This window comes from Lepidochelys olivacea, assembly GCF_965140295.1.
Source record: "Lepidochelys olivacea isolate rLepOli2 genome assembly, chromosome: 7".
Taxonomy (NCBI): Eukaryota; Metazoa; Chordata; order Testudines; family Cheloniidae; genus Lepidochelys; species Lepidochelys olivacea.
In genome coordinates, this window is record NC_140417.1 from 25207165 (window position 1) to 25219673 (window position 12509).

General features: G+C 45.6%; 1 protein-coding gene across 17 annotated transcripts in view; it reads right to left on the bottom strand.

Annotated features, from left to right (window-relative positions):
- SLMAP (sarcolemma associated protein) overlaps window positions 1-7420 on the bottom strand; it is a 165419-nt gene extending 157999 nt beyond the window's left edge. For 16 of the 17 annotated variants that reach the window (XM_084634210.1, XM_084634211.1, XM_084634213.1 and 13 more), the window contains exons 1-2: window positions 7279-7420; window positions 5685-7153 (exon numbers count right to left, since the gene is read on the bottom strand). In XM_084634210.1, the coding sequence (XP_084490336.1) occupies window positions 5685-5882 (198 nt within the window). In that variant the 5' untranslated portion in view covers window positions 5883-7153; window positions 7279-7420. The remainder of the gene's footprint in view (window positions 1-5684; window positions 7154-7278) is intronic. The other variant, XM_084634216.1, reaches the window with a different exon arrangement.
- Between the last annotated feature and the right edge of the window lie 5089 nt (window positions 7421-12509).

The window sequence follows — 12509 nt, forward strand, 5'->3', positions numbered from 1 at the left end:
CCTCTTCCAATCTATGAATAAAAACTGGTGAGAGAAGGAATTCGCCCTGTAGTAAAATCCTGAAGGACATGGTGACATCAATTCACTAACTACAAATGGTTTTTAAAAGGTAAGTCAGTTTTAAATGTAAAACATGTTTTGGTAAACTTTTTTCTTGTGTGTCCAGCACATAAAGTCATTTTCTAGTAAAAAAATTAAATGCTGGCTATTGTCCACTTCTCACCGAATGCCAATTTCCATCCAAAGAGAGCTGACACAAATTACAAGTAAAAACAACAAGGAGTCCAGTGGCACCTTAAAGTCTAACAGATTTATTTGGGCATAAGCTTTCGTGGGCTAGAACCCACTTCACTGGATGCATGGAGTGAAAATTACAGTTGCAGGCATTATTATACTGACACATGAAGAGAAGAGAGTTACCTCACAAGTTAAGAACTAGTGCTGACAGGGCCAATTCCATCAGGGTGGATGTAGTCCACTCCCAATAATAGATGAGGAGGTGTCAATGCCAGGAGAGGCAAAGCTGCTTTTGTAATGAGCCAGCCACTCCCAGTCCCTAATAAAACCCATATTAATGGTGTTAAATTTGCAAATGAATTTTAGTTCTACAGTTGCTCTTTGAAGTCTGTTTCTGACTTTTTTTTGTTCAGGTATAGCTACTTTTAAATCTGTTATAGAAGGTCCAGGAAAACTGAAGTGTTCTCCTACTGGCTTTTGTATGTTACCATTCCTGATGTCCGATTTGTGTCCATTTATTCTTTTATGTAGGGACTGTCCGGTTTGGCCAATGTACATGGCAGAGGGGCATTGCTGGCACATGAGGGCATATATAACATTAGTAGATGTGGAGGTGAATGAGCCACTGATGGTCTTGCTGATGTGGTTGGGTCCTCTGATGGCGTCGCTAGAGTAGATATGGGGACAGAGTAGGCAACGAGGTTTGCTACAGGGATTGGTTCCTCGGTTAGTGTTTCTGTGGTGTGGTATGTAGTTGCTGGTGAGTATTTGCTTAAGGTTGGGGAGCTGTCTGTAAGCGAGGACTGGCCTGCCTCCCAAGGTCTGTGAGAGTGAGGGATCGTTTTCCAGAATAGGTTGTAGATAGTTGATAATGTGCTGGAGAGGTGTTAGCTGGGGGCTGTATGTGATGGCCAGTGGCGTTCTGTTATTTTCCTTGTTGGGCCTGTCCTGTAGTTGGTGATTTCTGGGTACCCATCTTGCTCTGTCAATCTGTTTCTTCACTTTCCCAGGTGGGTATTGCAGTTTTAAGAATGCTTGATAAAGATCTTGTAGGTGTTTGTCTCTGTCTGAGGGATTGGAGCAAATTCGGTTGTACCTCAGGGCTTGGCTGTAGACAATGGATCATGTGATGTGTCCTGGATGGAAGCTGGAGGCATGTAGGTAAGTACAGCAGTCAGTAGGTTTCCGGAAAAGGGTGGTGTTTATGTGACCATCACTTATTTGCCCTGTAGTGTCCAGGAAGTGGATCTCTTGTGGGGACTGGTCCAGGCAATCGATCTCTTGTGTGGACTGTCCAGGCTGAGGTCGACAGTGGGACGGAAGTTGTTGAAATCATGGTGGAATTCCTCAAGGGCTTCTTTTCCATGGGTCCATATGATGAAGGGGTCATCAACGTAGGGCAAGTAGAGGAGGAGCGCTAGGGTACGAGAGCTGAGGAAGCGCTGTTCTAAGTCAGCCATAAAAATGTTGGCATACTGTGGGTTCATGCGGCTACCCATAGCAGTGCCACTAACTTAAAGGTATAAGTTGTCTCTAAATCTGAAATGGTTGTGGGTGAGGACAAAGTCACAAAGCTCAGCCACCAGATGTGCCATGGGCCTCATCAGGGATACTGTTCTTGACAGCTTGTAGTCCATCCTCATGTGGAATATTGGTATAAAGAGCTTCTACATCCATGGTGGCCAGGATGGTGTTTTCAGGAAGATCACCAATGCATTGTAGTTTCCTCAGGAAGTCAGTGGGGTCTCAAAGATAGCTAGGAGTGCTAGTAGCGTAGGGTCTGAGGAGAGAGTCCAAATAGCCAGATAACCCTGCTGTAAGAGTGCCTATGCCTGAGATGATGGGGTGTGGGTTCTAGCCCACGAAAGCTTATGCCCAAATAAATCTGTTAGTCTTTAAGGTGCCACCGGACTCCTTGTTGTTTTTGTGGATACAGACTAACACGACTACCCCATGATACTTGACACTATACAAGTACAAAATTAATCTTAGTTAGAAAATGGTGAATGATGCATTTCTAACAACTAAAAATTAAAAATCTGAATAAATGTCTATTGAGATATATAATTGCTTAAATAAATGTGTATAAATATAATTTAGATTCCTGGTTACCAAAAAGCACCAAATTTGCTGTGAAGACTATATTTACTTGCACATCAATATGTTTTACTGGTTACCAATCGAAAATCAACTTTTTTTTTTAAATAAAAACAGCAAAAGCACAAATGCAAAATAAAATTAAAGTTGATGATTGAAATTATGGTTTCCTGTTTAAAAATCAGTCTAATTTATTGGTACCTCAAATCATTATGCCACTTGCGATGCACTTCTATGAAAATTTCTCCCCATTATAAAATATTTTTAAAATTACTGCCTAAACTGTCACAAAAGGTCGACTTAATAAGGTATTCTGTTCCATCAGCAAGCTTCTGAGAAATGATTACATATTACGTTAATCAGTATGACAAAGACATTAGATCACTGGTGGGCTAATGACATTCCTGGGTAAGAGTGGTTATTATAATGGCTGGCTCTGCTAACCATTTGTTATTTCAGTGTTTGTGTGCAAATGTTACTAGCATGTTTAATTATGTAATTATTGTGTTTTTTGTTTGCACTGTGCAAGCACTGCAGATTCTGTAAGAGTAAGGAATTATAAGCAATATAGCTGAATATTTGTGATTGATCATAAAGGAAAAGTCAAGGACCATATGCATCTGTCTTCAGCTGCCTTTTCACTACAATGTTTTTATTTATTATTGTAAGAATCCTTGGGACTAGAACCCAAGTCTGCAGAGTTTAGGATAGCTAATGTAATCACATCGCCACCGAGAGGTCCTATAAAGCCAAGGAGCACTGTGAAGACTAGGCACTGCAAGAAGTGTCGCCCAAAAGGTCCAGAGTGACAGCATCCTGTAGCCTTCTAATTGGCCCATTCTCACTCTTTAACCCTGGATGGTGTCCCAGAATGTTGCCTAAACAACTATGCAGTAGGCCAGAAGTCTAACTCCAGAGCTCACCCCGCTTTCTGTTCTCCAGTCTCCAACTCCAGCCTGATGCTGATCCTGACTCCTGCCTGTCCTTCCCACCTCTAGGAATTACTCCAATTCCTTGTTCATTGACTACCACCTCATGACTGTCCTTGACTTGGGGACACCAGCCCAGTCACAGCTGCTAGGCCAGATTGTAAGGGACTGGGGTGTAGGCAATCATGTTGTGATATCATTAAAACTACATTCTCCCTCCACCCCCAAAAGCCACCTTAACTTCTTGCAATTTATTGCTCATATAGGACTTCAAGCAGACCCTGAGACTGAAATCCCCCATTTATCCACACAACAAGTATACAATTCAAGTTGCCCCACATTGTTACACCAGCATGCTTCAACCCTGTTTCAGAAGGACCACCTTCAAGAAAGAAAATGTAGTGGATTCTCCATTCATTCCTGGGTATCTGCCAAAACTACCAACAAGATTACCAGTTACAGTTATGGGTTTATTATGTGGACATCTGTCCAGAAGTACTTAACCAAGGCCAGCTCCTCATATGTTACAGGCCATCCACCATCAAATCCCTACATCTTTTATTCACTACCAATTTGGGCAAATCCAGACCTGTAATTTAAATATGAAAGATTAAGTAAACCACTACAAATCCAGAGTCATGCAAAGAAAATAAAGCAATTTAAAAACTCGTTTATTTGATTTCTGTTAGTATGTCTAACACTAACAACTCTGGATTAAAAATAATTCAGTTGCCTATGTTGTAAGTTCTGCCATCCATTTAGTTGATTTGCCCAACATCAAAGTCGCTCTGTGCATCAGTTTAACTATCTGTAAAAATATTCACTGACCTTACAAGGTTGTTGTGAGGCTTAATTATGTTTGTAAAGCACCGAGAAACTTGGATGGAAGGCATTATATGCAAAAAATGTCATCAGAAATGCTAGACTAGATTGGAACAGACATTTTAGGTGACTGAGTCCAACCCACTACGTAAAACAGGAAAGACCGCATATATAATCTCAAATTGAAAACATTAAATTTTATAGACTCATGTTAGGATCCAAAATGGATTTCATATACTGCATTATGCAGAATATCAAAAAAATCCAGTAAAATATTAATTCACATAAATAGCAGTTTGTGATAATTATGTGTAAGCAACTTCAAAGTCATGACACAACCCAGCCTTAAGAAATTAAACTCTTGGCTTGTCCCATCATGCCTAAGTATTGAATAACATATAGTAATTATTAGAAGATTTAAGAACTCTTACTGCACCATGTGGTTCCTTATGCTGGGTCACAATTTTAAACAACAGTTGGTTACCTGACTATTCTATTAGAATTAACTGAATTATTGAAAAGTACTCCAAAGAGAAGCATCAGAGTGCAAAACTGAACAGCAGCAAATAAGGAAGCACTAGGCCAGGGAATTTTTAATACATATTTTTAAAGCACATTGCTTTTTGACTGACTGAAGCTTGTGCACAAAGCACAGCTTTTGCTATTAGTTAGCAATTGAAATTTAACATGACAGCTTAAGCAAAATAGCTTTGGTTAACCCAGTTCAGTCCCTAGTGGACAAAACAAGTATTACAAAGCCCCTAAACATTTTATGACCGCCGTCATCCTTATTTGAGAAGGCTAGGCCCAGGTTAAGATAACACACTGCATGTTTTAACTCCATCTCACTAGCAATGAGAGCAGATTTCATAGGCCATTCATTATAATCATTGCAGCTAATGTTATCCTGATTGCACATAAGTTAAGACGAAAATATTTTGTCCAACATTCAAAAATGCAAGTACATAGAATACCATATAAAACAGATTTTAGCCATTTATAATGCTTTGTTTTTGGGACAGTTGCTCAAAATGACATGTTCACCACTAAAATTGTAAGCCTTTTACCGAATATAAAATACACTGTACATATTAGAAAGACTAAACATTTGTTTATACACAATGAACTGTGCTTTAGGAAAAACAACAATTCTCTTAGAGAAATGCAATCTAAATTTAAGGTAAGAAGTTTCCAAAATAAACATTTGCTTACAGTAACTTTTTCAGGTTTTATCGTTTCAGTTTTTGTATTACATAGAATAAGACTTCTGACATCATGCTTTCACAGGAATGAACAACGAACATGGGCAATCTTCAGAATTCACCAGTTCCCTCTGCTAACAATTTTATGTTTTTATAATGTTTAATAAATCCTGTTCTCAAGCTTTTCCTTTAGCAGGGCTTTATCAATTTAACTGAAAATCAGAATTCCTGATGACAACATACACCTTACTTGCTTCAAATGTGACCATACTGACTATTTAGAGGGAAACTTCAAGCCAGTTGCAGTTTACAGGAACTTGCAGAAACCCGACCCTTGATTAAAATAATCTAGCATTTCATTAATTATTCTCCCCCTTTCAAACACAAACGGACTTACCTTGCCTGTCTTGTGGTCGAACCAGACAAGGGCATGGTTCCTGGACAACACTTTACAGTCAAAAGTAGCATTATTCTGAGCTGGCCGGCAGCGAGCCACCGAACGGCCGATTTTGACAGGCTCATCCAGGTAGACATGACGCTCCTGAAATGGATGAGAGTTCGGGCGGCAAGTGAAGATAGCCAAGGCTGAAGGCATCGAGGACAGATTGGGGATGTCACGCCAAACAGGGATGAAGAGAAACTCTTCCTGATCCAGACTGCCTTCCAAAAATTTTTATCCCAAATCTCCCCCACAATTTTACATTAAAGCAGGACAAATGTTACCTATACATGAGATGCCTAACAACTCATTGTTGCAGTGTGTAAACTGATCCTGGCAATAATCCAGTGAAAAAGCCCCATTATGTCCTTTAACAGTATCAGCAGCACCCTGGAAAAAATCTAGAAGGCGCAACTTTCAATCCATGCTCATCAGGAAGAGCAGGAACAAACATCTGACTTCACAGAAGAGAAGCAAGACTCCCCAAAGGTGGAGATGTCTTTAAATCCAAGTAGATGAGTCACACACAAATACTTGTGTTGGGGATTCAGACTGCCTTCTTTTTCTTCCTTCTTCTGTAAACAGCACTTACCAAAAATTTGACCAATGCAGCATGAAAGCAAGGAAAGATTTAGGGATCGGGAGCCAGGGGATAAAAAACATTTAGCATCCAGCCAGCCTCACAGCCCAGATCAAGAGATGGAGAATGCGTATGAAGCATTCGCTCCACAAAAGACAGTCAGTTTAGTTGATCCACATGGCAGTCCACATTTCATTTTCTTCAGACATTAAGATAAAGTAGCGTGGGTGGTCCTCGACTAGAGGTAGCAAAGCTGCACTGTTCTCTTCCCCTACACCAGAAAAAGCTGACCTGAGGCTAGAGTTGCAATTGGCCACTCAGGTATGGAATTTGATAAAGGGTGGAGAGGGGCTTCAAACTCTTCTCCACCCCCGGAGAAACTAAGAGGAAGGGTCTTCCAGGACGAACTGAAGGGGTGAGGGCCTCCTCAACTGGGAGGGGAGTGGCAGCCAGGGGACTTGCAGGCGCTCACGAAGGTTGGGCTGACAGAAGAAGGGATCGCCCCTCAGGCGAGGGGCAGGGGTGGATGTCTCAGCGAGGTGAGCCGCCTTAGGAGGGCGGAGGGGTGTCTCTCACGGGGGCTAGCTACAATAAGTCTCAGGGAGGAATCTCCCGGAGGTCTCCCGCCGCCCGGCCAAAGGGGGAGGGATCTGTTCCGCTCAGGGTCTCCGCAGGTGGCTGCGCATCGGGATGCCGTTTGTCGCTCTCTCCTGAGGAGCAGGGTCTCCGCTGGCCCAGCGGGGCTGGCCCTGCTCCGGCTGCGGGGGAGGCCTGGAAGCCGGGCCCGGATGCCTCCCGCTCAGTGTCGTTCTCAAGCGGCCGCCGACAACGAAAACTTTCTTCTGACCTGCAAAACCAAAACAAACCCGATCAGGCTGAGCCCCGGCCTGGCGGCCCCCTCCCCGGCCCGGAGCTCCCCGGCCCAGCGAACGGCAGAGGGGCACGCGAGCGCTCCTCTCCCTCCCTTCTTACCTTCCCAGCAGCCGCCGCCGCCGCCATAGTGACTGGAAACCTACCCGGTGTAGCAGCCGCGCTGCCGGGGAGAGGAAGGGGGGAGGGAGGGCTGGCACCCGGGAGAGGGAGGAGCCGCTGTGAACTGAGCCTGACCGAAGCATACGCCAGCGACCGCCTACCCTCTCCTGCGCAAGCGCCGGGCTCGCTCGCACAGCAGTGCGCCGATGTGGGGCGCGCGCACCTGCGTGCTGTGGCGAATGAAGCCGCGGCGGAACTTTGTTCCCCGGCCCTGACCCCGATGTCTCCTGTGGGCTCCGCTTCCGGGTTGGGGGGTGGGGGGCGAGGAGAAGAGCGGGGCACCGGGACGGCGCTTTGAGGGTGTGGCGTGGGGCGGGGCCGAGAGAGGCTTTCCCGAGGGGCTGGCAAAGGGGAATGTTGTGCTCTGTGAAGAGCCGGTGGAGGGGCGTTTCCCGGAGAAGAGGGGTTGTTGCTCTGGGGCTGATGGAGGAGGAGGAGGGGAAAAGCCATCGCCCCAAGGCTGGAGAGGGAGGTTCCACTGAGGAAAGGTTAGAAGGTAGAGCAGTCAGGACTCGGAGATGCTGCCCCTGAAAGTGAGCCTGTCTGAGCAGGGCCCCAATGCCCTTTCTCCACACACACAGTGGGGAAGTTGCTAAAAACTCACCCGTTTCATGGGGCTGCATTTCATCTTAGTTTAAATAAAGCTCCAAGGCAGGACTTCACTTACAAACCTAAGTGTACTTTTCATGCACATAAAAATTTAGTTCCCTTCACAACCCCCTGTGTTCCCTCTATATCTTCTTGCCTTAGCCTCAACTTTTACATTCTTACCACCATGACATGAAACCTACAGCACTTACTTGCTAAATGTTGTGCAATAAGTCTATATTTTGGAGTGTCTCAGTGCAATCCCAGCTTCTGATAGCTACAGAATAAGATTGGAAAAGACATTAGCATGACTGAATTGAAGAGGAAAGGCCAGGAGAGAACAGAGATTGGTGAGTCATCAAATACAGCTGTAATTTTGTCACAGGTCATGGTGGTCACAGAAATCATTAATTTGAATTGTCTGTGAAATATTGGAAATGACTGTAAAAAACACATTTGATTAGGGCCCCCCCAAACTGAGTGGCATGGAAACCTGGCACGAAGTCACAACACCACTCTGGTTTGGCTCGTTCATATTTCCATAGGCACAGGCAAGCCAAACCTGAGTGATGCTGTGATGTGACCCCATGCACCAGGTTGCATTTCCCAGAGCAGAAATCGAGGCCTAATCAAGCATGGGAAAGGAGCCTCTGCTGCAGGATTAGTGCGAGGTTGGCTCTCTCTCCAACACATTCCAGACTCACCTTTCAGTACTTACGCTATATTCTTGTGTATGATGATGTAGCAAAACCTACATTATTTAGTGACTTATGTATTTTTCCCCACACCTCTGCTGTGAAATTTACTAAAAATTTCCATACCAAACTCATAACCTTAATCAGCAATATAATAACACCTAGCTCTTATATAGTGCTTTCCATAAGCCTGTCTGAAAGCATTTTAGAAAGGAAGTCAACATTATTATCCCCATTTTACAGATAGGCACAGAGCAAGGAACACGACAGAGTCAAGAAGAGAACCCAGGTTTCCCAAGTCCTAGTTTAGTGGTTTATTCACTTGGCTATGCTGCCTCTCTAAAGCAATCTAGCAGAAGATGGTTAAAGAATTAGAAATTGAAGCCATGGTAGCAGACAAGATCATTCCATGGCAGGATATATAGAAAGAAGAGAGAACCAACGACATAGCTTTGAAGGATGCCATTGGAGAGAGGTGAGGAGAATGATACACAACCATTTGAAAAAGACATAGTGAACAGTCAGTGAGGCTGGGAGGAACTGGATGAATCAAAAGCCCAAGCAGATGAGGGGGTGATTGACAGTAATGGAAAGGTCAAACCCCCCCCCCAAAAAAATAAAGCTAAGGTCTTTGTGCTTGGCAAGAAAAATGATCTTAGGGGAGTGGAGGGTGTAGAAGCCAGGTGACAGTGAATCAAATAAGGAGTTAGGGACAGGGAAGTCAAATCTAAGGTGAAAAACAAGAGGGCATGATTTTGGAAATAAAAGGGTAATGGGTATGTCATAGTAGAAGCAAGATGGATCTACACAAATGAATCTCAAACTTCAAGACCTTGCTTATCACTTCCAAGACTCAAAAGTATTTGGCATACCACCTTCATAATTGTCATCAACGATTTTTAGTGGATTGTTATTCTTACCCTATACCTCAAATTTACCCATATACCATGTGACTGAGGCCCACATACCACAAGTTGAAAATCAGTTCTCTAGAGAGTTTTTATTATCTAGGCTACTGTGTTAAGGTATGCTGTATGAAAATAGGAAGAAAATAAAGGAGATCAAGGAGAGGGAGGAAGTGGTAGAAAGTGCAGCAGAATTTAGATTCATTTGAGGAAAGAGATTTAGAGACGAGAAGCAGATATAAGGACATTTTAAAGTTAGCAAGAATAGTAAAAAAGGAGATAAGGGAGCATAGCTGTCCAATTCTCAGCCTGGGCTCTGCCAAAATCTCCCCACTGATGTAAAATAAACACGTGTTAAGTATTTGAGAGATTGGGGCCTTATCCATCTCCTCTCTAAATTTAAATCCTATTCTTTTCATCTCTTTCCATATGGAAGTCTCTCCATGCTGCTATTTAATTTCATTGCCAGTCTCTGGACCCCTCTGTTTCTGCTGTGTCCTACTTGACATTGGCTGACCATTGTTCCAGGCATATACTGGTTTATATAATTGCACTATCATATTATTTTCGATATCATTCTTATACCAGGAGTTCTGAACCTTTTCTATACTGCAAGCCAATTTTCCGTATTAGGACCTGTATATCAGCAGCACCCTACCCATTTAGCTAGGATCTAGCTGGTAGCCCCCTCCCATTTTGCAGTTTGAAAAGGCAGGGTGGTCATGACCCCCAGACAAATGCTCACAACTTCCAGTGTGAATACCTCTTCTTTATACAGCCAAATAATTTGTTTTCCTTTTTGATCACCACTGCACAATAATCAGATCTTTCCACTGAGTTGCACATAACACCCAGATCTTTTCCTTGAATGGTTACAGTTAATTTGGAATTCATGGGGGCCACTGCAGCAAAAGATGCTGAGATTTTGAGGCAGTCCTTAGGACCTGAGAAACTCCATGCTATCCTGAGACACTTAGGCCAAATTCCTAGGCAGGTGTGGATATGACTTAACTGCCTCTTCGTTCCATTGGCCTCAGATAAACGCCAACTGCCTAGAAAGAGAAATGTGATTGTGCCCTCCTTTCCATTTCCCTCATGCAATATGGTTATACAGTGTGGCCTTATTGCCATTAGCTATGATGACTGTCATCCATAAAATTTTATGGGCTTCCTGACTTTAACTAAGATGGCCACTAAAATGGCCACTTTTGCCCATACCTAATATGGCTGCCAAATGTTACTGCCTTTTATGCCACGTGTGGCAAAGGGTGGTTTGCCTAAATTGAGCATGTGCCAGCCAGTCAGTCATCTTTATTCCTGGCAAGCAATCTACAACTGCACATTCTGATGGGTAAAAATACCCATCCACCTATTTCTACCCTGGACCTAGAGAGGGACACTTTCTGAGAGGTACTGAACACCTCAAAAAATACCCACATGCTGGTTTTCTTTGTGTGGTCTCCCTCATTCTGCTTTTACTGAAAACATTTATTTTTATTCATTTATTTTTCTGTGTTTGTTTTTTAAGTAAAAAGACTGCTATCTGAAGAATACCATAGCACTGGATATTTAAATTAGCTACAACTGTAAAATTATAAATATATATGGGGTGAAAGCAACTTAAACGAATTGCCGGTACTCTGGAGTCCTGAGGAGGGCGCGGGGCCACAACCGGAAGAGGTGTGGCCTCTACCGGAAGAGGCAAGGCCTTTAAATCCCCGGGCCCTTTAAATCACTCCCTGAGCTCCCATCTGCAGAGGTGGTTGGGAGCCCTGGGGTTTGGGGACGATTTAAAGGGCCGGGGCTCGAGCTGCTGCTAGTGCAGCAGAGCCCCAGGCCCTTTAAATTGCCGACGGAGCCCCGGGGGTCCAGCAGCAGGGCCCGGAGCTCTGTCTACCATTACCCTCCAGGGCCCTTTAAATCAGCTCCAGCAGCTATTTAAAGGGCCCGGGGTAGTAGAGGCAGCGGGAGCCCCAAACCCTTTAAGTAGTCCCGGGAGCCCCACTGCCACTCCCCTAGGACTCCGGCAGGCTCCGGGGGCTATTTAAAGGGCCTGGGGCTCCCGCTGCCTCTACTGCCCGGGCCCTTTAAATTGTCTCCAGAGCCTTGGGGTAGCGGCAGCGAGACTACAGCGGTGATTTAAAGGGCCCAGGGCGGTAGCAGCAGCAGGAGCCCTGGGCCCTTTAAATCGCCACCCGAGCCCTGCCGCTGCTACCCCAGGGCTCCGGCAGTGCTGGGAGCCACAGGCCCTTTAAATTGCTACCTGGGGAAGCCGGTCTGCCCTGGTACGGCTCACCGGCTCTTGCCGGCAGGGGTGGCAGGTTTGTAGAAATTTTGGTGGTGCCCAGAACCTGCCCCTGCCCAAGCTCTGCCCCCCCCAAAGTCCTTCCCCCCCACCTGCCCAAGTCTCTGGGAGGGAGTTTGGGTGGGGGGAGAGGAGGTCTGGAATGCAGGCCCTGGGTTGGGGCAGGGGATTGGGGTGCAGAAGGGGTGCAGGCTCTGGGAGGGAGTTTGGGGATGGGAGGGGGTGCAGAGGGAGGAGGTGCAGGTTCTGGGAGGGGGGGTTGGGGATGGGAGGGGGTGCAGGGGTGAGGCTGGGGATGGGTTTGGGGTGTGGCTTGGAATGAGGGGTGTGGGAGGGGGCTCAGGGCTGAGGCAGAGGGTGCGGGGGGGATGAGGGCTCTGGCTGGGGCTGGAGATGAGGGGTTTGGGGTGTTGGAGAGGCTCAGGGCTAGGGCAGAGGGTTGGGGTGTGGGGGGATGAGGGCTCTGGCTGGGGGTATGGGCTCTGGGGTGGGGCAGGGCTGGGGATGAGTTTGGGGTGCAGGGAGGCTGCCCCACGCCTGGAGCCAGAAAGGAGGACTCCCCCCAGCCCTCTTCCCCCCGGCAGCAACGAGCTCTGGGAGAGGGAATCCCCTCTCCCCTTCAGCAGCACACTCACCCCCCACCACTGTCACTGCGTGTGCTCCTAGGGCCCCTCTCAG